This window comes from Pseudorasbora parva, chromosome 6 (assembly GCF_024679245.1).
Source record: "Pseudorasbora parva isolate DD20220531a chromosome 6, ASM2467924v1, whole genome shotgun sequence".
NCBI classification, from domain to species: domain Eukaryota; kingdom Metazoa; phylum Chordata; class Actinopteri; order Cypriniformes; family Gobionidae; genus Pseudorasbora; species Pseudorasbora parva.
Genome location: NC_090177.1, coordinates 26,926,200 through 26,945,164, shown reverse-complemented (window position 1 = coordinate 26,945,164; position 18,965 = coordinate 26,926,200). Strand labels below are relative to the sequence as shown.

At 36.5% G+C, this 18,965-nt stretch overlaps 1 protein-coding gene across 3 annotated transcripts in view; it reads right to left on the bottom strand.

The window, feature by feature from the left end:
* dnmt3bb.1 (DNA (cytosine-5-)-methyltransferase 3 beta, duplicate b.1) overlaps nucleotides 1–18,965 on the bottom strand; it is a 76,006-nt gene that overhangs the window by 41,999 nt on the left and 15,042 nt on the right. For all 3 annotated transcript variants that reach the window (XM_067446532.1, XM_067446533.1, XM_067446534.1), the window contains exons 2-4: nucleotides 16,685–16,775; nucleotides 2,029–2,179; nucleotides 1,460–1,548 (exon numbers count right to left, since the gene is read on the bottom strand). In XM_067446532.1, the coding sequence (XP_067302633.1) occupies nucleotides 1,460–1,548; nucleotides 2,029–2,179; nucleotides 16,685–16,744 (300 nt within the window). In that variant the 5' untranslated portion in view covers nucleotides 16,745–16,775. The remainder of the gene's footprint in view (nucleotides 1–1,459; nucleotides 1,549–2,028; nucleotides 2,180–16,684; nucleotides 16,776–18,965) is intronic.

Sequence of the window (18,965 nt, the reverse complement as noted above, 5' to 3'; positions counted from 1 at the left end):
ACACAGTGGTAACAAGGCATGATGGATTCATGTACTCATTCTGTTTACGCCAAATTCTGACTCTACCATTTAAATGTGATGAAACTCATCATACCAGGCAACAATTTTACAGTCTTCAACTGTCCAATTTTAGTGAGCTTGTGCAAATTGTAGCTTCTTTTTCCTATTTGTAGTAGAGATGAGTGGTACCCGTGGGGTCTTCTGCTGTTGTAGCCCATCCGCCTCAAGGTTGTGCATGTTGTGGCTTCAGAAATGCTTTGCTGCATACCTCAATTGTAACGAGTGGTCATTTCAGTCAAAGTAGCTCTTCTATCGGCTTGAATCAGTCGGCCCATTTTCCTCTGACCTCTAGCATCAACAAGGCATTTTCGCCCACAGGACTGCCGCATTCTGGATGTTTTTCCCTTTTCACACCATTCTTTGTGAAATTCACACCATTCTTTGATATGACCATATCACACCAGTCCTCAGGTCTTTACACTGGCTTCCAGTTACATCTAGGATCGATTTTAAAGTTCTACTACTTGTTTATAAATCTCTCAATGACCTAGGACCTCAATACATTGCAGATATGCTGATTAAATACAAACCCAACAGATCACTCAGATCAGCAGGATCAAATCAGTTAGAAATACCAAGAGTTCACTCAAAGCAAGGAACGTCTTCTTTTAGCTATTATGCCAGCCGCAGTTGGAACCAGCTTCCTGAACAGATCAGATGTGCTCCAACAGTAGCCACATTCAAATCCAGACTCAAAACACATCTATTTAGCTGAGCATTTACTGAATGAGCACTGTGCCACTGTATGTCCGACTGATTGCACCTTATCTATGCATAATTTTTAAAATTCTTTTTATAACTGTTCTAGTTTACCTTTGTTCTTTTCTTTGGTTATCATCATTCTAATATTTTTAATTCTCTTTACATTGTATTATTTTTCTCATGCATTTTTTATCCCTATTTTAATTCCTTTCTATGTAAAGCACTTTGAATTGTCATTGTGTATGAAATGTGCTATATAAATAAACTTGCCTTGCCTTGCCTTTGTAAACTACTGATGGCTACTTCCAGCAGGATAATGCACCATGTCACAAAGCTCGAATCATTTCAAATTGGTTTCTTAAACATGACAATGAGTTCACTGTACTAAAATGACCCCCACAGTCACCAGATCTCAACCCAATAGAGCATCTTTGGGATGTGGTGGAATGGGAGCTTTGTGCCCTGGATGCGCATCCCATAAATATGGGCCAACATTTCTAAAGAATGCTTTTAGTACCTTGTTGAGTCAATGCCACGTAGAATTAAGGCAGTTCTGAAGGCGAAAAGGGGTCAAACACTGTATTAGTTTGGTGTTCCTAATCCTTTAGGTGAGTATGTATATATATATATATATTTTTTTTTTTTTTTTTTTTTTTGTGACTATTTTTGCCATATTTCAGATGAAGCAAATTCTCACCTCACTGTAGGAGGAATCCCAGGCACTGTCTTCCTCTGTGTCTGAGCGCTTACGAGACCTCTTTCTTCTGATGCTGTTCACACTCTCATCTGAAAGATTTAGAAAGTTCATAGCAAAGTAAGACATTACAGACACTTTAGTTTCTGTATACTGCTCAATATTTTGTCCTAGGTCTACCTGGCTACGTATTTTAGACACCAGAATGATCAGTTTATTAAATTTATTCAAATGTATTGAATAATAATATTTAACATTTGTACACTGTGAAAAACATGTGAAATCTGCAGTAATTGACTGTTTATGCACAGGAAATTACTGTATACAAGTTTGCAGTAGAATACTATAGATTCAATTTTTTTGGTAATGAAATAAGTACTCTGAGAGTCACAGTAAGCAACTATTTTCTATAGAAAATAACAGTAATTACTGTATATAAATTGACTTTGCTGTAATTCAGTACTGTAATACAGGAAGCAAATGTATTCTTTAACACAACTTCAGAAAATGTCCACAAAAAAAAGAATGTCACAGAGATTTTATTGTTTTCAATACATCTAGGGTATGTGTACCTGCGGGTGAGGCTGCGCCTCCATTCTGTTTGGGGCAGAAAGGTGAAGGTGGCTCTGCCGCAGTCAGCGGGCTGTTGTCATTGGTCATTTCCAAACCACTGTCATTCTCTGACAGTCCCTCTCCCACAGACATGTCGCCATTCACGGCAGCCTGAAAAAGGAGACATTGTGTTTATAATCTTCACAGATCACAGAAAACAAACACAACATTTGGACTCACAGTCAACAGTGATTTCTGTGTGTGATGGTACAAATATGTTCTGTTCTCATTCATAAAATAGATACTAATGGTGTGCAGGTCCACTCATCTCCACAACATCACTGTCACCCCAACACATCAACAGTTATAATTTTCAATGAAAGGTGTAATTATGACATTTAGCAACAGAGTCAGTCTCATGCTAACCAGCAAAACCTTGGCCCCTTGACCCTTTCTTTTGTAATAGGTTAACAGAATATGTATTTGTACCTAATACTAGGAACACTACATGTATAAACGTAAAGATAAATATCATCAATAATTGAATCATTGGTTTGTTTTTTAAAATACAGTTTGATAGAGAATATTATGTTAAAACCCTCAGTGACTAAGACAAAGGAGATAATGGCAAGGAGAAACTCCACAGAAAGTACAAACTTTTTTTGAATGATGTATGTCTCAAAAAGAGAAAGATTCTCATATATGCAGATGATATACTATGTATATATGTATATCCAAACTATGGCTGACAAAAAAAAAAAGTATTATAATATAAAAATAAATAAAACATCAAAATAAACAAATAAAAACATCACATTTTTAATGGCATCTCAGTGAAATTTTGAAACATACACACATATATATATAGTATATTAGTGGTGGTCCTTTATCTGCGCTAGCGAGCTGCGTTAACGTGAGACTCTTATCGGGCGATAAAAAAAATACTGCCGTTGATCTATTCTTAGCCCAAAAAAAATTTAAGACTAAGGTTGTTTGCAACTTGTGCAATGCAGAATTAGTTTACTGTATGTATGAGTTCTTCCAGTCTCAAGTACCACCTAAATGCACACTTTTTATTATATACTCTGTATATAAGGTAATCGGAAACACACACTCAAAAGTCGGGGCAGGTCGTTTACATGGTGAATTTTTTAGTTTGATCGGTTCATGAAAAGGTTTATCCCACCCATTTTATCCCACCCATGACACTCGTCTGGAGGTTCTGCGGCGAGATAGGCGCGTTTCGCAGGGCGCGATGGCCATGATTCTGCATCATTCACGTGTCCAGTATGTGCAAATTTGAAGCAAATTGAGTGTCTTAGCTGCTGTCACGTGGTTAAGTGATGTGATGAGAAACACTGCATAATTAAAAAATACTGTTATTTTGTCACTAAATGTAGTTTTAATTATTTTCAGTTGATAATGTAGTTATTTAAAGCTAAAGTATGTGGTTTATTTATAAAGACAGCACCTATTTAAAAAAAAATTATCTTGCGTTTTTGGAGTTGTGAGATCCAGGCGATCACCGGGCGCTCAGCGCTTGTTAACCCCGGCAAGAGCAGCCTTTCCTTGGCCAGTCCTTCTGGCATTTGCCACTGGCTCGGATGTCTCTGTAGTATAAGAACTCCAAACTGAATGTCAGAATGGGAAATAATTTTGAGTGTGGCATGGTTGTTGGTGCCAGACAAGCTGGTCTGAGTATTTCACAATCTGCTCAGTTACTGGGATTTTCACGCACAACCATTTCTAGGGTTTACAAAGATTGGTGTGAAAAGGGAGAAACATCCAGTAAGCGGCAGTCCTGTGGAAGAAGAGCAGACTTTGACAGAAATAACCACTTGTTACAACCAAGATATGCAGCAAAGCATTTGTGAAGCCACAACACGCACAACCTTGAGGCGGATGGGCTACAACAGCAGAAAACCCCACCGGCTACCACTAATCTCCATTACAAATAGGAAAAAAAAAGCTACAATTTGCAGGAGCTCACCCAAATTGGACAGTGGAAGACTGAAAAAATGTTGCCTAATCTAATGAGTCTCGATTTCTGTTGAGACATTCAGATGGTAGTCAGAATTTGGTGTAAACCGAATGATAACTCTGTGCATTTACATGCACGTTCTTAAGCCAATTATGCCCAATAAGCCGACAATGAACATGTTCATGTAAACGCGGTAACCCGTTTTCTTTTATCGGAGTAAGGTCATAAACGGCGTAAGCATAAACCGGTCGGGACAGGTAGTTTTTTGCCTCTTACCCATAGACTGTAAAAAAATATGGACGTAATATCCGTGACGTCACCCATAGGATTCCAATAAGCCGTTCTGAAGCTTAAAATAGAGACGAGCTGGCGGTTGCCATCTTGTGAAATATGTGAAAAATATTCATGTTATTTTTATTTTTTCTTTATCACCCAGCTCTAATTTGAAAAGTGCCAAATGGGAGCATGTGTGAATTGTGTATGTGGATGAGCAGATGGAAATTGAAAAACTATACTAATTAAAAAGCAGACAACTGCTAAACATATATAAAAATGGAATACGGGAGAGAGCACTGTTTTCTTTAAGCACAGGCACTAAGTAAAGCACACAGAGAGAAGATTGTGTGTTCATGGATGTGGGAACAATACAGGCTGCTGTCGCATTTCTGGAACCATCCACTGGAATGCCAGACATCTTTAATGCCACAGCTGTGCTGCAGCGGATCAGAGGTCTTGCCAACACACACACACACACACACACACACACACACACACACACACACACACACACACACACACACACACACACACACACACACACACACACACACACACACACACACACACACACACACACACACACACACACACACACACTGAGTGCATTTTTACATGTTTAAAAACTTTATTTGAAATCATTTATAAGCTGTTCTCCTCATGCGGACCAAAAAATGTCCCCATAAGGAAGGGAATACCACCAACAACCATACTGACTGTGTCAATAAAAAATATATAGTGTCTCCATTGAAAGTCCATATGAATCGATGTTTATTTTAAATCTTGTGAAGAGATATGATGGCTTTGTATGATGAACAGATTTAAAGGTGTCATGAATTGAGAAATCGTTTTATTTTATTTATCCTTTGATACATAAACGTTAATCGTGATCAGAGCTGAAAACTTCCTTGTTTGTCAAAGAAAATCTTTTATTGACACCAGGCCCAGCAAACGATCAATCTCAGAATTTGCCAGGCTGTGACATGTGGTGAAACACTGCCTCAGCAGAAGAATATCAACGCCTACTTCATCACTGCTTGTTTAGCCCCGCCCACCGATTTGCACGTGTAACATAGGTCTGGTGTTAAACCAGATCGTGCTACCAATAGGGCTGGGCGATAAAATGATAACGATAATTATCGCAAAATTATTTTCCTCCATAAAACAATAACACCAGTTCGATAAATTCTCCGCTCAACTTTATTGGTTTAGAGATATTTTGACTATCTGACATAAAACAAAGCGATTGTGTTTTTATATAATTTCAGCTCTAGATTTTACTATGGATATTTATTCTATATATTCAATTTTTATTAATAATAGTCTACTCTATTAATATTGCTTTAATTAGTAATAAATAAATCTAAATCAGTTTTAATAAATTGTTCACCTGTTTGGGAAGAGTTTGTCATATTTTGACAATAAAGGAATGTTTAAAACCACAGTTAACTGTCTGTTTTCTACATCTGTCACTCAGGAGCCAAAATATGCCTTTAAACTTTAAAGAAATAAAGATTTTACATTTATTGTAATATTTATCGATATTGACTGATATGGAAAATTATATTGTGATATTTTTTTGGGCCATATCACCCTGCACTAGTTACCAAGCAAAAAACATTACAAAATATTGTGAAGTAATGCAACATGTAAGTAACTGTTTTCATTCTAAAGCCTGATCTGAAATGTGATAATTCATGTAGTCAGATGTTCTTTGTCTGTGTGTCAGTACATCAGACCAGTGACTAAACATCAACTTGCATTGTTTCTCTTAGTAGGATGAAAATAATCTATTATTTAACGGTGATTAAATTCTAAAGAAAGCGATCAAAGAAAGCTCCCTTTGCAATCGTATGAGCAACGCGTGCTGAACCTGTCAATCAAACAGGAGAGTTTATCAGTGACTTTTTATTCAACAAATCTCTTAACTATATCACGTTTGCACTGTTAGTGAAGATAAAAGCATTCGTTAGTGTACAGAAACTGAGTTGCAATGACCATCACTGCAACCTTTCATGCCACGATCTTAATATAATGCCATAGATCTTAAAGGGGCGATGAATTGAGAAATCAACTTTCCTTTGAGCTTTTGATATATAAAAGGTCATGATAATATAAGAATATCCTGTAAGTTTCAGAGCTGAAAACGTTCTTGTTAGTCAAAGAAAAGTTTTTTATAGACACCAGGCCCAGAAAACATTTGTGTTCGCATTTTGACATCATTGACTGATGAAACACCTCTATAGCACGCCTAATCCATCATGAATGCGGTTATTAACGTTACTGTAGTGTGAAGCAGAGCAGGACCGAGTGTTGTGGAGCTGAGCACGGACGCTGGAGCGATTGTTATACAAACACACGGCTCGCAAGTACCGGGACTTTTATTATGACGGGATGGGACACAGTCGCCGGTCGCCCGTACTTCCGCTTTTTCCAGTCAGGATTATAAGGTAAAGCAGTTCTGTTTATCATATTAGATACATTTAAGTGTGTTTAAAATGATGTTCTGACACTACTCTGTGCGTTCGCTCAGCGCTGCTGTGCCATGTTCACACTGCTAAGAGAAAAGCGCTTCTGCAGAATAAAATGCAGTAGGGTAACGCAGATATAACGCAATTGACAGGTGACTCCCTCAAACGCTATGCTGAAACATCCCGGTCCTTGGTTAAAATAGCAATTTTCTCACAATTTACAAATAATTGGAAACATTTGGGATATTGTAAGTACTCAACTGAACAAAATATATAACACTGGCCTAGTGGTTTTTGGATATTTTACTGCAAAAATACTACATTGTGCACCTTTAAATGAGTGATTTCTTAGAATACTAAATAGAATGTTTAATTACAGTATATTACAAAGTTTGAATTTAGACACTAAATAATCATATTAACTTGTACAAAAATGGCATTATATGACCCCTTTAATCTATCTTAGTCTCTCATTGATTCAACTGATTCGTTCAAAAAGCTGATTGTAACAGCGTGTTGCTCAGAGACACGATTACAGTGCTGTGACTTTGTTTTGAACTATTCTCATTTGCGAAATAGAGTAAAAATGGGCAATATGATGTCTAAAACTTAATATTAAATTTGTGTTTAGTAAACTTGTATATAATCAATATTACATTTGTTATCATGCTGATATCCGGATACTTTCTGTGATATTTATTTAAAATATTAACTTATAGACTTATAGACAAGTAGTGAAAGCATGCACCCGCACTAGTCACGTAGTGTATGCGCATTGCGCACACACACTCTCTGGCTGTGTGAGTGTGGGATATACTCGATAATTTTAGATCGCACATAGTTAAAACAACAATTACGATATTATCACAGACAATATATATCGCACACCCCTATAGCCTAGTTTGCGCTTTTTTGTTTCCATTTGTGCAGTTTTTACAGCAAAACACATCAATGCCACTTCCTTCATTCTTGAAGTGAACCTTTTTGCCTGTATGGTGATTAGATTTACTGTTTTGCACTGCCGCTTCAAACATAATGTGAAATCGGATGCATTCAACATTGTGCATTTGGTCTTAAAGTGACCGCACCTCTTTCATTAAAGTTAATCAAAGAACAAACGCAAAAAATAACACCCAATGATCTTTACTGAATAACTTTTGTAGCTAGTTTTAACATGCATTATCTATATTTAATTTATACAGTGAAGATTATGTAATGTTATTTTCCGTTTTATAATCAAATTTCTTTAGGCTACCTGAATACTGTTAGACCGGAACCTTCAAGCACTTAATTCTTAGCATTTATTCTTAATTCATTTTTGTGGGAACTAAGTGCATTTTATATTATGGTGCAATACAATAAGATTAATGTAGGATCGATAATTGAATTCTAGCATATAAAATTCTAAGTTGTCATAAGCATGATGCATAGCATCTGTCTATAAATGAATGCAAGAGCTGTTTATAATTGCATTAGTATGAACAACTATAAAATGTGATCAACTGAAAGGGAACCATATATAAAACCATATATTCTGTTTAAGGAGGCTGGAGAGGTCAAAGGGTTTATGGGCGCCTTCATTCATTCAGTCTATCTTTCTGCTGGCTCCTAATAACACCCCCTGCACCGTTCTTGCCTAAAGGGGCCCCAGGCCAGGGCTCAAGCTTTTGAAAAGCTGAAGAAAGTCAGCGGATCAAAACAGGTGGCTCAGATCCCCTTTTATACTATGTAATAGTACACACACACACACACACACACACACACACACACACACACACACACACACACACACACACACACACACACACACACAAATACAGCAACATGTAAAAACTCAGTTATTTCCCAGAGTTCTGCTTGTCTGGAGCCATGCTTCCCAACCATGTGAACAGACACTCTCACAGAATCAAATCATAGAATTTGTAATTAAAGTATATTAAAAAGTTTAAATTTAGACACTAAATAATCATATTAACTTGTACAAAAATGGCATTATATGACCCCTTTAATCTATCTTAGTCTCTGAATCATTGATTCAACTGATTCGTTCAAAAGGCTGATTCAGTCAGTAAGGAAACACTGTGTATTGCTCAGAGACGCAATTACAGTGCTGTGACTTTGTTTTGAACTATTCTCCTTTGCGAAATAGAGTAAAAATGGGAAATATGATGTCTAAAATTTAAGTCACTTAATATTAAATTTGTGTTTAGTAAACTTTAGAAAAGCTGAAGAAAGTCAGCGGATCAAAACAGGTGGCTCAGATCCCCTTTTATACTATGTAATGGTATACACACACACACACACACACACACACACACACACACACACACACACGCAAATACAGCAACATGTAGAAACTCAGTATTATTTCCCAGAGCTTGTCTGGAGCCATGCTTTCCAACCATGTGAACAGACACTCTCACAGAATCAAAGTCACAGTAGAGAGACTCATCAGATAACAGCTCTATTAAAACAGACATAAATGTTTCCAGACAAGACACAACATGAGCAAACAGTGGAAGTATATGTCATGAACCAGTAAGACAAGCCAGTTTTAAGCCAGTAAAGCCTGTTATTACACAATTAATCCAGAGTGAAACTCAAAATAACAACACAAACTACAGTGTATCCAGTGTTTAACCCATTTAATCCCACATTTTTCCCAGTGATGAGATGACATATATGGATGTGTAAGGTATTTGTACGGATATTACACAATCAATGTCAATTATGTAAATAAATTAATTGAAAAGTCCATAAAAAATGGGTTTTATGTCTGGTCACAATTTTGACCATTGGTAGAACGCAGCAGTACGGCACAAATAATTTAAAAAAATGATGACAAAATTACAAATTATAGCAAATGGAAAGGTAATTATTATAAACTTCATTATAAACTAAAACAAAACAATAAATAAGTAAAGCTAGATACACAGGCAGACAGACAGACAAAAGTATAGATAGATACACAAAGAGAAGTATATATAGACAGACAGAAGTATAGACAGACAGACAGATAGATAGATAGACAGAAGGATAGATAGATAGACAGACAAAAGTATAGATAGACAGACAGAGAGACAAACAGAAGTATAGATAGACAGAAAGAGAGACAGACAGAAGTATAGATAGACAGATAGAAGTATAGATAGATAAACAGAAAGAAAGAAGTATAGATAGAAAGACAGATAGACAGAAAATAGATTCGTGCAAGATATTATAAGAGTTCGGAAGCCATTCCATAATTTAATGCGAGTACAGAGGAATATTTAAGTCATTAAACTAAAGTTCACGTTAATGCTTACCTCCACTGCAGCTGTCAGTCTCTCTCAATTCAGCTTTAAACTGTGTGTCGCGTTCAGTTACGACAGTCAACACGATGAAATTCTCTCCAATTATTAATTGTTTCTGTTATTATGCTTGATCTGTAGATAAGACTCTATGGTTTGACATAAAATTACTTTATCTTGCTTGTTTATTTCTTGTTTATTGTTAAAATAAACAGCTTATAAGAATATTGCATAGATACACTACGCGTCTATATCTTGTTTTGAACTTCTCAATGCAGACGGAGCGCGGCGTGCTATGAGAATGTGACTGTGTTGCTTCAAGCACATCATCCTGCGCACGGGATGCGCATACGCGCTTCGAGCTGCTCTATATTATAATACTTTTGTGCTATGAAAGCCTTATTAATAGTCTTTCTTGTTCTGTCCTATCTATGATATGTTGCTGCCTCATTAAAAAGATGCCCTATACATTTAAAATAAAATAAATGTAATTTTTTTAGTACATAGGCCATGTTTTCATGAATATATTTTGTGTAACATATTACCAGATTTAGAGCTATACTTTTTAAGAGCTATACTTTTTAAGAGCTATACTTTTTAAGAGCTATACTTTTTAAGAGCTATACTTTTTAAGAGCTATACTTTTTAAGAGCTATACTTTTTAAGAGCTATACTTTTTAAGAGCTATACTTTTTAAGAGCTATACTTTTTAAGAGCTATACTTTTTAAGAGCTATACTTTTTAAGAGCTATACTTTTTAAGAGCTATACTTTTTAAGAGCTATACTTTTTAATTCACTTTTGTGTTGTCCTTTATTTTTACCCCACTAAATGTTTAGATTTTATACAATTATTGTGCACTCGTGATTTTGTAACTTTTGCTACTAAATTATCCAATAATCTAATTTATTCACCATCTAGTAGTAGGCTATTTTTGTCAAAGATTGTGATTTTTATATATTTTTGTTATTTGTTGTTTTTCTTTATAATGAAGTCTGTATTTAGTTGATTGTGTTTAACTCACAAAAGAGTGATTTTCAATTCAACACACTAAGGTTTAGAAATTCAGAATTTTTAAACAAAACTGCATTGGTATCGGATCGATTTAGTATCAGTATTTATATATTATTTTAATATTATATAAAATATAAAAATATTATTTTTTATATTGGATCGGTTCTAAAAAAAAATGGTATTGGTGCATCCCTAGTTGCCACCTGTGAAATAAGTCCATTCGTGAAATTTCCTCACAACTAAATATTCTATTTCAACTGTTAGTGGTATTATAACAAAGTGGAAGCAATTGGCTAACAACAGAAACTCAGGCACGAAGTGGGTGGCCACATAAAATCACAGAGTGGGTAAGTGCACCTTTCTGCAATAGGGCTGTCAAAATTGCTCAAAAATGACATTTGAATATTCCCTCTAAAAAAACTGATAAAAAAATGAATCTGGTTGTGCATTTTGTCATTAACAGGACAAATAATACAGAGACATAGCTACTTGTATAGCTAGTCTATTTAGTTTAAACATATTTGACAACGTATTACTTACACAAAAACAAGTAAATCTAGATTAAGCTGTTCTCTGCGGGTACATGAGCGATGAACGCCGCTGACGGTCTGGTCTCACATCATAATGGCCAAGACTGCGTTCTCTGCCGCGGTCGAGTTGTGCTCTGCACTTTCTGCCATCTTCAATGCAAGACATGTCAACTTTCAGCAGTGACTCCAGTGACCTGTCCCTGAACCCCATGAGCGCGCTAGCGCGCCCATGCACGCCGACTCGCAAAGCAGACAGCCACGCCTCGACTACCGTGGGAGTTTTTTTCCCCAATTTTTTTTTTAAAATTAGAATATTAATTTTTCCCTTTGAAATTCGTTTTTTAAAAACCATTCGAATATATATTCGAATTTAGAATATTCGTTGACAGCCCTATTCTGCAATATCTACAGACCTCCAAACTTTGTGCGGCCTTCAGATTAGCTCAAGAACAGTGCACAGTGAGCTTCATGAAATGGGTTTCCATGGCCGAGCAGCTTCATCCAAGCCCTACATCACCTAGAACAATAAAAAGCGTCAGATGCAGTGGTAAAGTAAACCGCTACTGGACCCTAGAGCAGTGGAGATGTGTTCTCCAGAGTGACCAATCACACTTCTCTGTCTGGCAGTCCAATGGACAAGAATGGCTTGGTTGCCAGGAGAAAAGTACTTGCCTGACTGCATTGTGCCAAGTGTAAAGTATTCTTAATGCTTCAGCATACCAAGACATTTACAATTTTACGCTCCCAAATTTGTGGGAATAGTTTGGGGATGGCTCTTTCCTGTTTCAACATGACTGTGTACCCGTGCACGAAGCAAGATCCAAAAAGACATGGATGAGCGAGTTTGGTGGGGAGGAACTTGACTGACCTCAACCTGATGTAACACCTTTGAGATGAATTAGAGTGGAGACTGCAAGCCAGGCCTTCTAGAAGAATGGTAAAAAAAATCCCATAAACACACTCCTAAACTTTGTGGAAAGCCTTCCCACAAGAGCAAAGGGTTGCCCAACTCCATTAAACCCTACAGATTAAGAATAGGATGTCATTAAAGTTCATGTGCATGTTCTGTAAAGGCAGGCATATCAAAACCTTTGGCAATATAATATATCTTCTTTTAGTTCCACAGACAAAAATAAAAAGTTTAGAGGTGTAAGTAAATGACAGACAGACAGACAGACAGACAGACAGACAGACAGACAGACAGACAGACAGACAGACAGACAGACAGACAGACAGACAGACAGACAGACAGACAGACAGACAGATAGATAGATAGATAGATAGATAGATAGATAGATAGATAGATAGATAGATAGATAGATAGATAGATAGATAGATAGATAGATAGATAGATAGATAGATAGACTAAACATGTTAAATAGGCTGATGTCATTAACATTTTTGTCACTAGTAAATTATTTTGTTTAGTATTCTTTTCAGAAACATGGGAGAATCGTGATCTCATTTTGAAACAAAAAAAATCTTAATTCATCCAGAATCACGTAGCTCTTGTGTTGTGACAATAACCACACCACAGACTTCCATTTGTCTCAATACATTAAAAAACTAAGAGATCAGATTAAATTGTTTTCTGTGGTAACCGACAGCCTGTGACAAATGGTGTCATTAGCTTTAACCTGTATTTAACCCAAACATTCCTTTAAGTTAAAAGAAATAATGATGTTCACAACACTGACATGCTGCAACAGAGTAAAAGGAGGTCAGAACCATTTAAGATGCCTCATAGAACAGATTTGTTGGAACAGACTAGTTTCAGTAGTGCTCAAAATGAGATGGCACATGTTCTTGGGCATCTGAATGGCCAGTGTGCTCCTCTCTCCTCCAGGCCAAGCAAATGCTCTGTGGGATTCAGTGCACTTCCTCAGCCAGGTGCAGTGTTCAAAGAGCCTGCACTCTCTCCCTTTATCTCTCTCCCTTTATCTCTCTCTCTCTCTCTCTCTCTCTTCTCTCCTCTCTCTCTCTCTCTCTCTCTCTCTTCTCTCTCTCTCTCTCTCTCTCTCTCTGTCTCTCTCTGTCTCTCTCTCTCTCTCTCTCTTCTCTCTCTGTCTCTCTCTCTCTCTCTCTCTCTCTCTCTCTCTCTCTCTCTCTCTCTCTCTCTCTCTCTCTCTCTCTCTCTCTCTCTCTCTCTCTCTATGGAGTACAGGACCAGAAGTATGTATGGAAGCGGTCTTGCCTCATTTACAGTCACAAAGAATATTTAGAAACATAAATAAAATTCAGAGCAAAGTTGAGTAGAGCTGTCATAACAAACCTGTTAGAGCAGCTCTTCCATTATCAGAACCAGATACTTTCATTTTTCCTCTCTCTCCCCTTTCTCTAATCCCCTAAATTCCACTGCACCTTTGGCCTCGTTTTGAACCCAAAACACCATCGACAAATGAGACACCCACACCAATCCACACCTCTGTTTGTGTGCATGTAGGTGAGAAGTGTCAAATGGATGAGTGGTTTTTGAAGTGAAAATAAGGCTGATATCATAGTGATGCAGATATCATTGGTACTAGGGTGGTTATTAGATTTTCAGCAAATAACGGTAAAAGCTATCACATAATGTTGGAATATACAGCACTAAGTTGTGGCAACATTTACATTGTTGCAAATTTCTTTTATGTAAAATGCACTTATTTCAATAGGAATGCATATGATCTGGAATGTTCATGTTAGGGCAAAGGATTTCAACACAGACATTTTGTAGTGGGTTCAAGTTGGTCAAGTAAATTCACTATGCTGACCAACAGCAATAGCTTGAAAACACTCACTTATGAAAGTGACCTGTGTGTGAGTTGAGCTTTATGCATTGCTACACTTCACTCGTAGACTTTGCTGTAATTTTACAGTGACTTACCCCAAATGTACCATACATGCTATTCACATACTACTGTACTATGTACTGCATTTTGACATAAAATATATACTAGTGAAATTATAAATAATTAAATCAAGAATTAATTATGGCTTCTTATTTGTTATCTTCCTATTTCATATTTAGTCGTATTTACATGTTATTGAAGGCAATATATATTCTCTTCTCTCTTTTTTCAGTGTTGATTGTTTGATTGCATAAGTGGTTAATCTAGCAGCCATCCTATTTCTGTGATTTATCATGTTCATAACATAGTCATTAGTCAATAATCATTGATGAAAAATTATGTTTCTTTTTTTTTCTTCTCTCTTTTGCCTGTATCAACAGGAGCTAATCCCCAAAGGGTATTTTAAGAGCCACAGCACTTTGGCTTTGAAAGTATTAGGCCTATGCAATTAATCATATTTTGATTTTGGTTTCCAACAATTATGAAAACAGGATAATCAAGGTAAAACGATTATTTTGCCGCTGCCACATTCCATCCTGCGTACTTTCACAGCAGTGTGCTTTCATTCCTCCCTAAGCAACGCTTAACATCCAAATCAGTGACGTCACACGGTCAGACAGCTCGATTTGAGATAGAGGAAAACATATAAGGAGATTTAAAAAAAAAAAAAAACGGATAGATTTTTATCATTATAGGATGGTTGTGTACTGGTACTGCCAACACACATTTCCATACAATCAGCGTGTAAGGCCCCATTTACACTGCATGGTTCAAGTGACCCAATTCCGATTTTTTCCTCTCATGTGGCACGGATCGGATATGACGTGAACGTGTAAGCAGTAAAAAAACGCATGAATTCCGATGTCCTCAGATCGGATTCAGGCCTCACCCATATGTGGTAATAAATCCGATATGATTCGGATGCGTGCATTAGCGTCTGCCATGTAAGCGGTCAAATCGGATATCCCCCAGTAAATGCGAGTTGTACGTCATTGAAAAAAGGACGGAGGCGAATGAGGTCAACTCAGGTGGACACAAATTGTGATCCAGTGTTGCCAAGTCTTTGGTTTTCATGCGGAATTTGGCTACTTTAACACAGTTTTGGACGGGTTTTGTTGTGAAAACCTGGCAACCCCGTCAAGGTCTCTCCTCTTTTTCTCCACCTTAAAATAGAAATGTTTTGCCGGCCTTTAAAGATGTGTGGAACAGTGCAGACAGCAAAACATTGTACACTCATTTTGTCTGCGTCCATTGCATATCGCGCTGTTTTACTTCCTTTCACCTGTTAAGAACGTCGATACAGGCCGCTTTTGAAAAGATGATGTAAGCGGGTCATCAAAAAAAACGGATATAGTCACCAAATCGGAATTGTGCATCAAGACCTGCAGTGTAAATGCAGCCTAAAAGTGCATGTACCATTATACAATCCTTTTAATCAAACAAGAAGACAAATAGTTGAATAAATAACTTTTGTTAAATAAGGATTTATAATTGTGGAAATAATTGATTTGTTCAATAAGAATATAGTTTATATTTAATGTATTCTGCAGTGTCTTTACATTTGATTACTTATTCAATTTCTGTTGTAGGCTATTACTTATCTCAATACCACTGTTAATAGGCTATATTTTCCTGAAAACCCTAAAGCACCATTCATTTAATTAGTTTGTTTGTAATTAATTTCATTGTTCATATTTTATGTTTACTTATCTTCTATAACTGTGATAATTGTGAAATTTCACTGACATTCAAAACTACTCATATCATGAAATAAAACTTGATCATATCCCCCACCAATAATCGTGTTAAATAATCATGATTTCATTATTGACCAACAATAATAGTGATTATGATTTTTTTTTTTGCCATAATCGAGCTGCCCTAGTAAGTATATGTTTTTACTAACTATCAGTTACTAACTATCAGATGCATTATGTGATTAACATCTTGTAATGCATAACATTTTATTATTTCAACAATAAATTTGCCTACATTTCTGCCTACTTGTCATCCATTTGTTATGTTGTGATTGTTTTATGGTCTAACGTGGGATATGCCACTGCATGACATGACAAAATAATTAGAAAATGATTCATTACATGCATTGGACTACTGTTATGATACTTTTAAAGTGGTTTTGAAAGCTTCGGTCACCTGTCATAGCAATTGCATAAAAAAGAGAAACATGAACATCCTTCAAAATTTCTCCTTTTGCGTTCCCCAGAAGAAAGAAGGGTGACTAAATCCTGACAGGACCTATAACAACACTCTTCTTGCATCTTACCGTGGCAGTCATCTTGTCACTTTCCGCCATGATAGCGGAGGAGTACTTGTTGGATGGCATCACTATTTCAGTTGTCTTTTTTTATTTCTTCCTGTCAAAAAAGAAACAGACTTGAATAAATAAATAAAAAAAGGCAAAATAGAAAATATTTAACCTAATATGACAAAAAAAAAAAAGAAGCATGCACTAGCATATGCATTCTCCTTTGAGAAAAGATTAATGGATAATTGTTTTTAGTCTTTAACTAAACATTGACCTCTGTCTCACAGCTAATTTTGTCATATTTACCCATAGGAAACAGCACTCAAACTTCCTTCAGGAACAAGGAATAGAAAAATGGGTCAAATAATAATGACTTAAAGGCAGGGTAGGTAAGTATTATCTAAAACATTTTTGTCCAAATATGTTTAAACCATGAGGTAAGCTAAAACATATCAAAATTTAATTTCAAAGGGAACTATCCCTTTAATAATTCTGAAAACTCATTACATAATCAATGGTACAGTAGATTTTTCAGAACGCCTCTGTATCTACTAGGTATGTCGATTTACACAAATTCCCTTGAACGATCATCATTTAAAACAATGATCAATTAATTGATTAAACGTTAGACTTAATACTGCAATATGCGTCCTTTAGCCGACAGCATGACTGGATGTGGTAATGATGCTCAAAATGCCATGTTTCTCACCAAAATGTATGAGAAGGGTTTTAATCTAAATAAAGGGCTAGGGGGATTGTACAATTAGACAATGTGATTGATCAGTTTATTAAATTACTTATTTAATAATCAAATATAAAAACTAATAATAGCCTACATGTGTGACCAACGCTGCCTCAGATGTGTGCTTTCAGAATGTGCTATTCTGTTGTGAATGTGCTCTTCCTGGAACAACATGCTGAAACACAACAACTAAACCCAATGAATTCACAATGATTTATTCTGATAGTGTTCTCAATATAATTTTATGTAATATGACAGTCCCAGTCAAAGTTATTATTAGCCGTGCATTGCTGTTTGTAAATCACTTAATGAACACTGGTAAACTGAATCCCATTGCTAGCAGGTTATAACTCAACGAAATGCATCCTATATGAAATTAATCAGATATATACAAAATAAACATCATGTTACAAGTTATATCTAGGGGTGTGCCATATCATATCGTCCGCAATAATACCGGTATAAATCTTTACATGATAAAAAAGTGTCATATTGCGTTATCAATGATATAGCGACGCAATGACGTATGGCGCATTTACTTTCCCTAGCGTGCACAACAACACCTGTCTGAGACAGAAGAGCACGAAGATCAGCATGTCAGCCTCCGATGATGATGATTTAGTACCTAAAAGGGAGCTACTTGGTTACAAGAGGTCAGCTCTCTTGACAACTGACATAACATTGACAGCTTAAAGCTGTTATTGATGTTTGCCGCGCATTATTTGACCGGAAGGGTAACATCGATTGTTATTTTCGTCAGTTACGCCTAATGAGACACAGAGATAAAGTAAGTAGTGTATAAAGTAATACGTTTATTTGAATGAATGGATTATAGCATTTATTTAAATGAGAGAGAGAGAGAGAGAGAGAGAGAGAGAGAGAGAGAGAGATTCGTGCATGCGTGATGCGTCTGATCAGCGTCTCTCTTAACAATGCAGATGTGCGTTTATTACTTTAAATAGCGAGTAACCCCATCATTGCTGAGAAATATAATGTAGTGATCCAGATTTTGTTGCTAAAAGTCGCGGGGTGGCGTTGATAATTAGTTTCCGTGCTCCTGAATCTGCCGCGCGATCTCTGTACTGTATGCAAATGACGTTTGCGTGTATGTGGGCACGCTCGCGCTTTATAATGAAAACAGCTCATTAATACAGAACGGTATTTTAGCTAACTTGGTATTACCTCTGCTATATTACACCTTCCCAATCAGAATTCAGACAGACCATGGCATAAATTACTTTAGTTATTGCTAAACTAAATGTTTTATATACACACACACACACACACACACACACACACACACACACACACACACACACACACACACATTTTTTTAAAGATTTCCAGTAAAAACACTAGTAACTTAGATTTACACTTTGTATTAAATATTCTCTCATCAATGAGAGACATAGTTAGTAACTGTGCTTTGCGCGCGAGTTACTATTGCCATTGGCTGCTGATAAACAGCGACAAACTCTGAGAAAGAAAATACAGGCATCTGCCAGAAGAAGTCCTCCACCGCGCTAGCCCGCGCTTGTGTTCGCGCTCGCACCACCT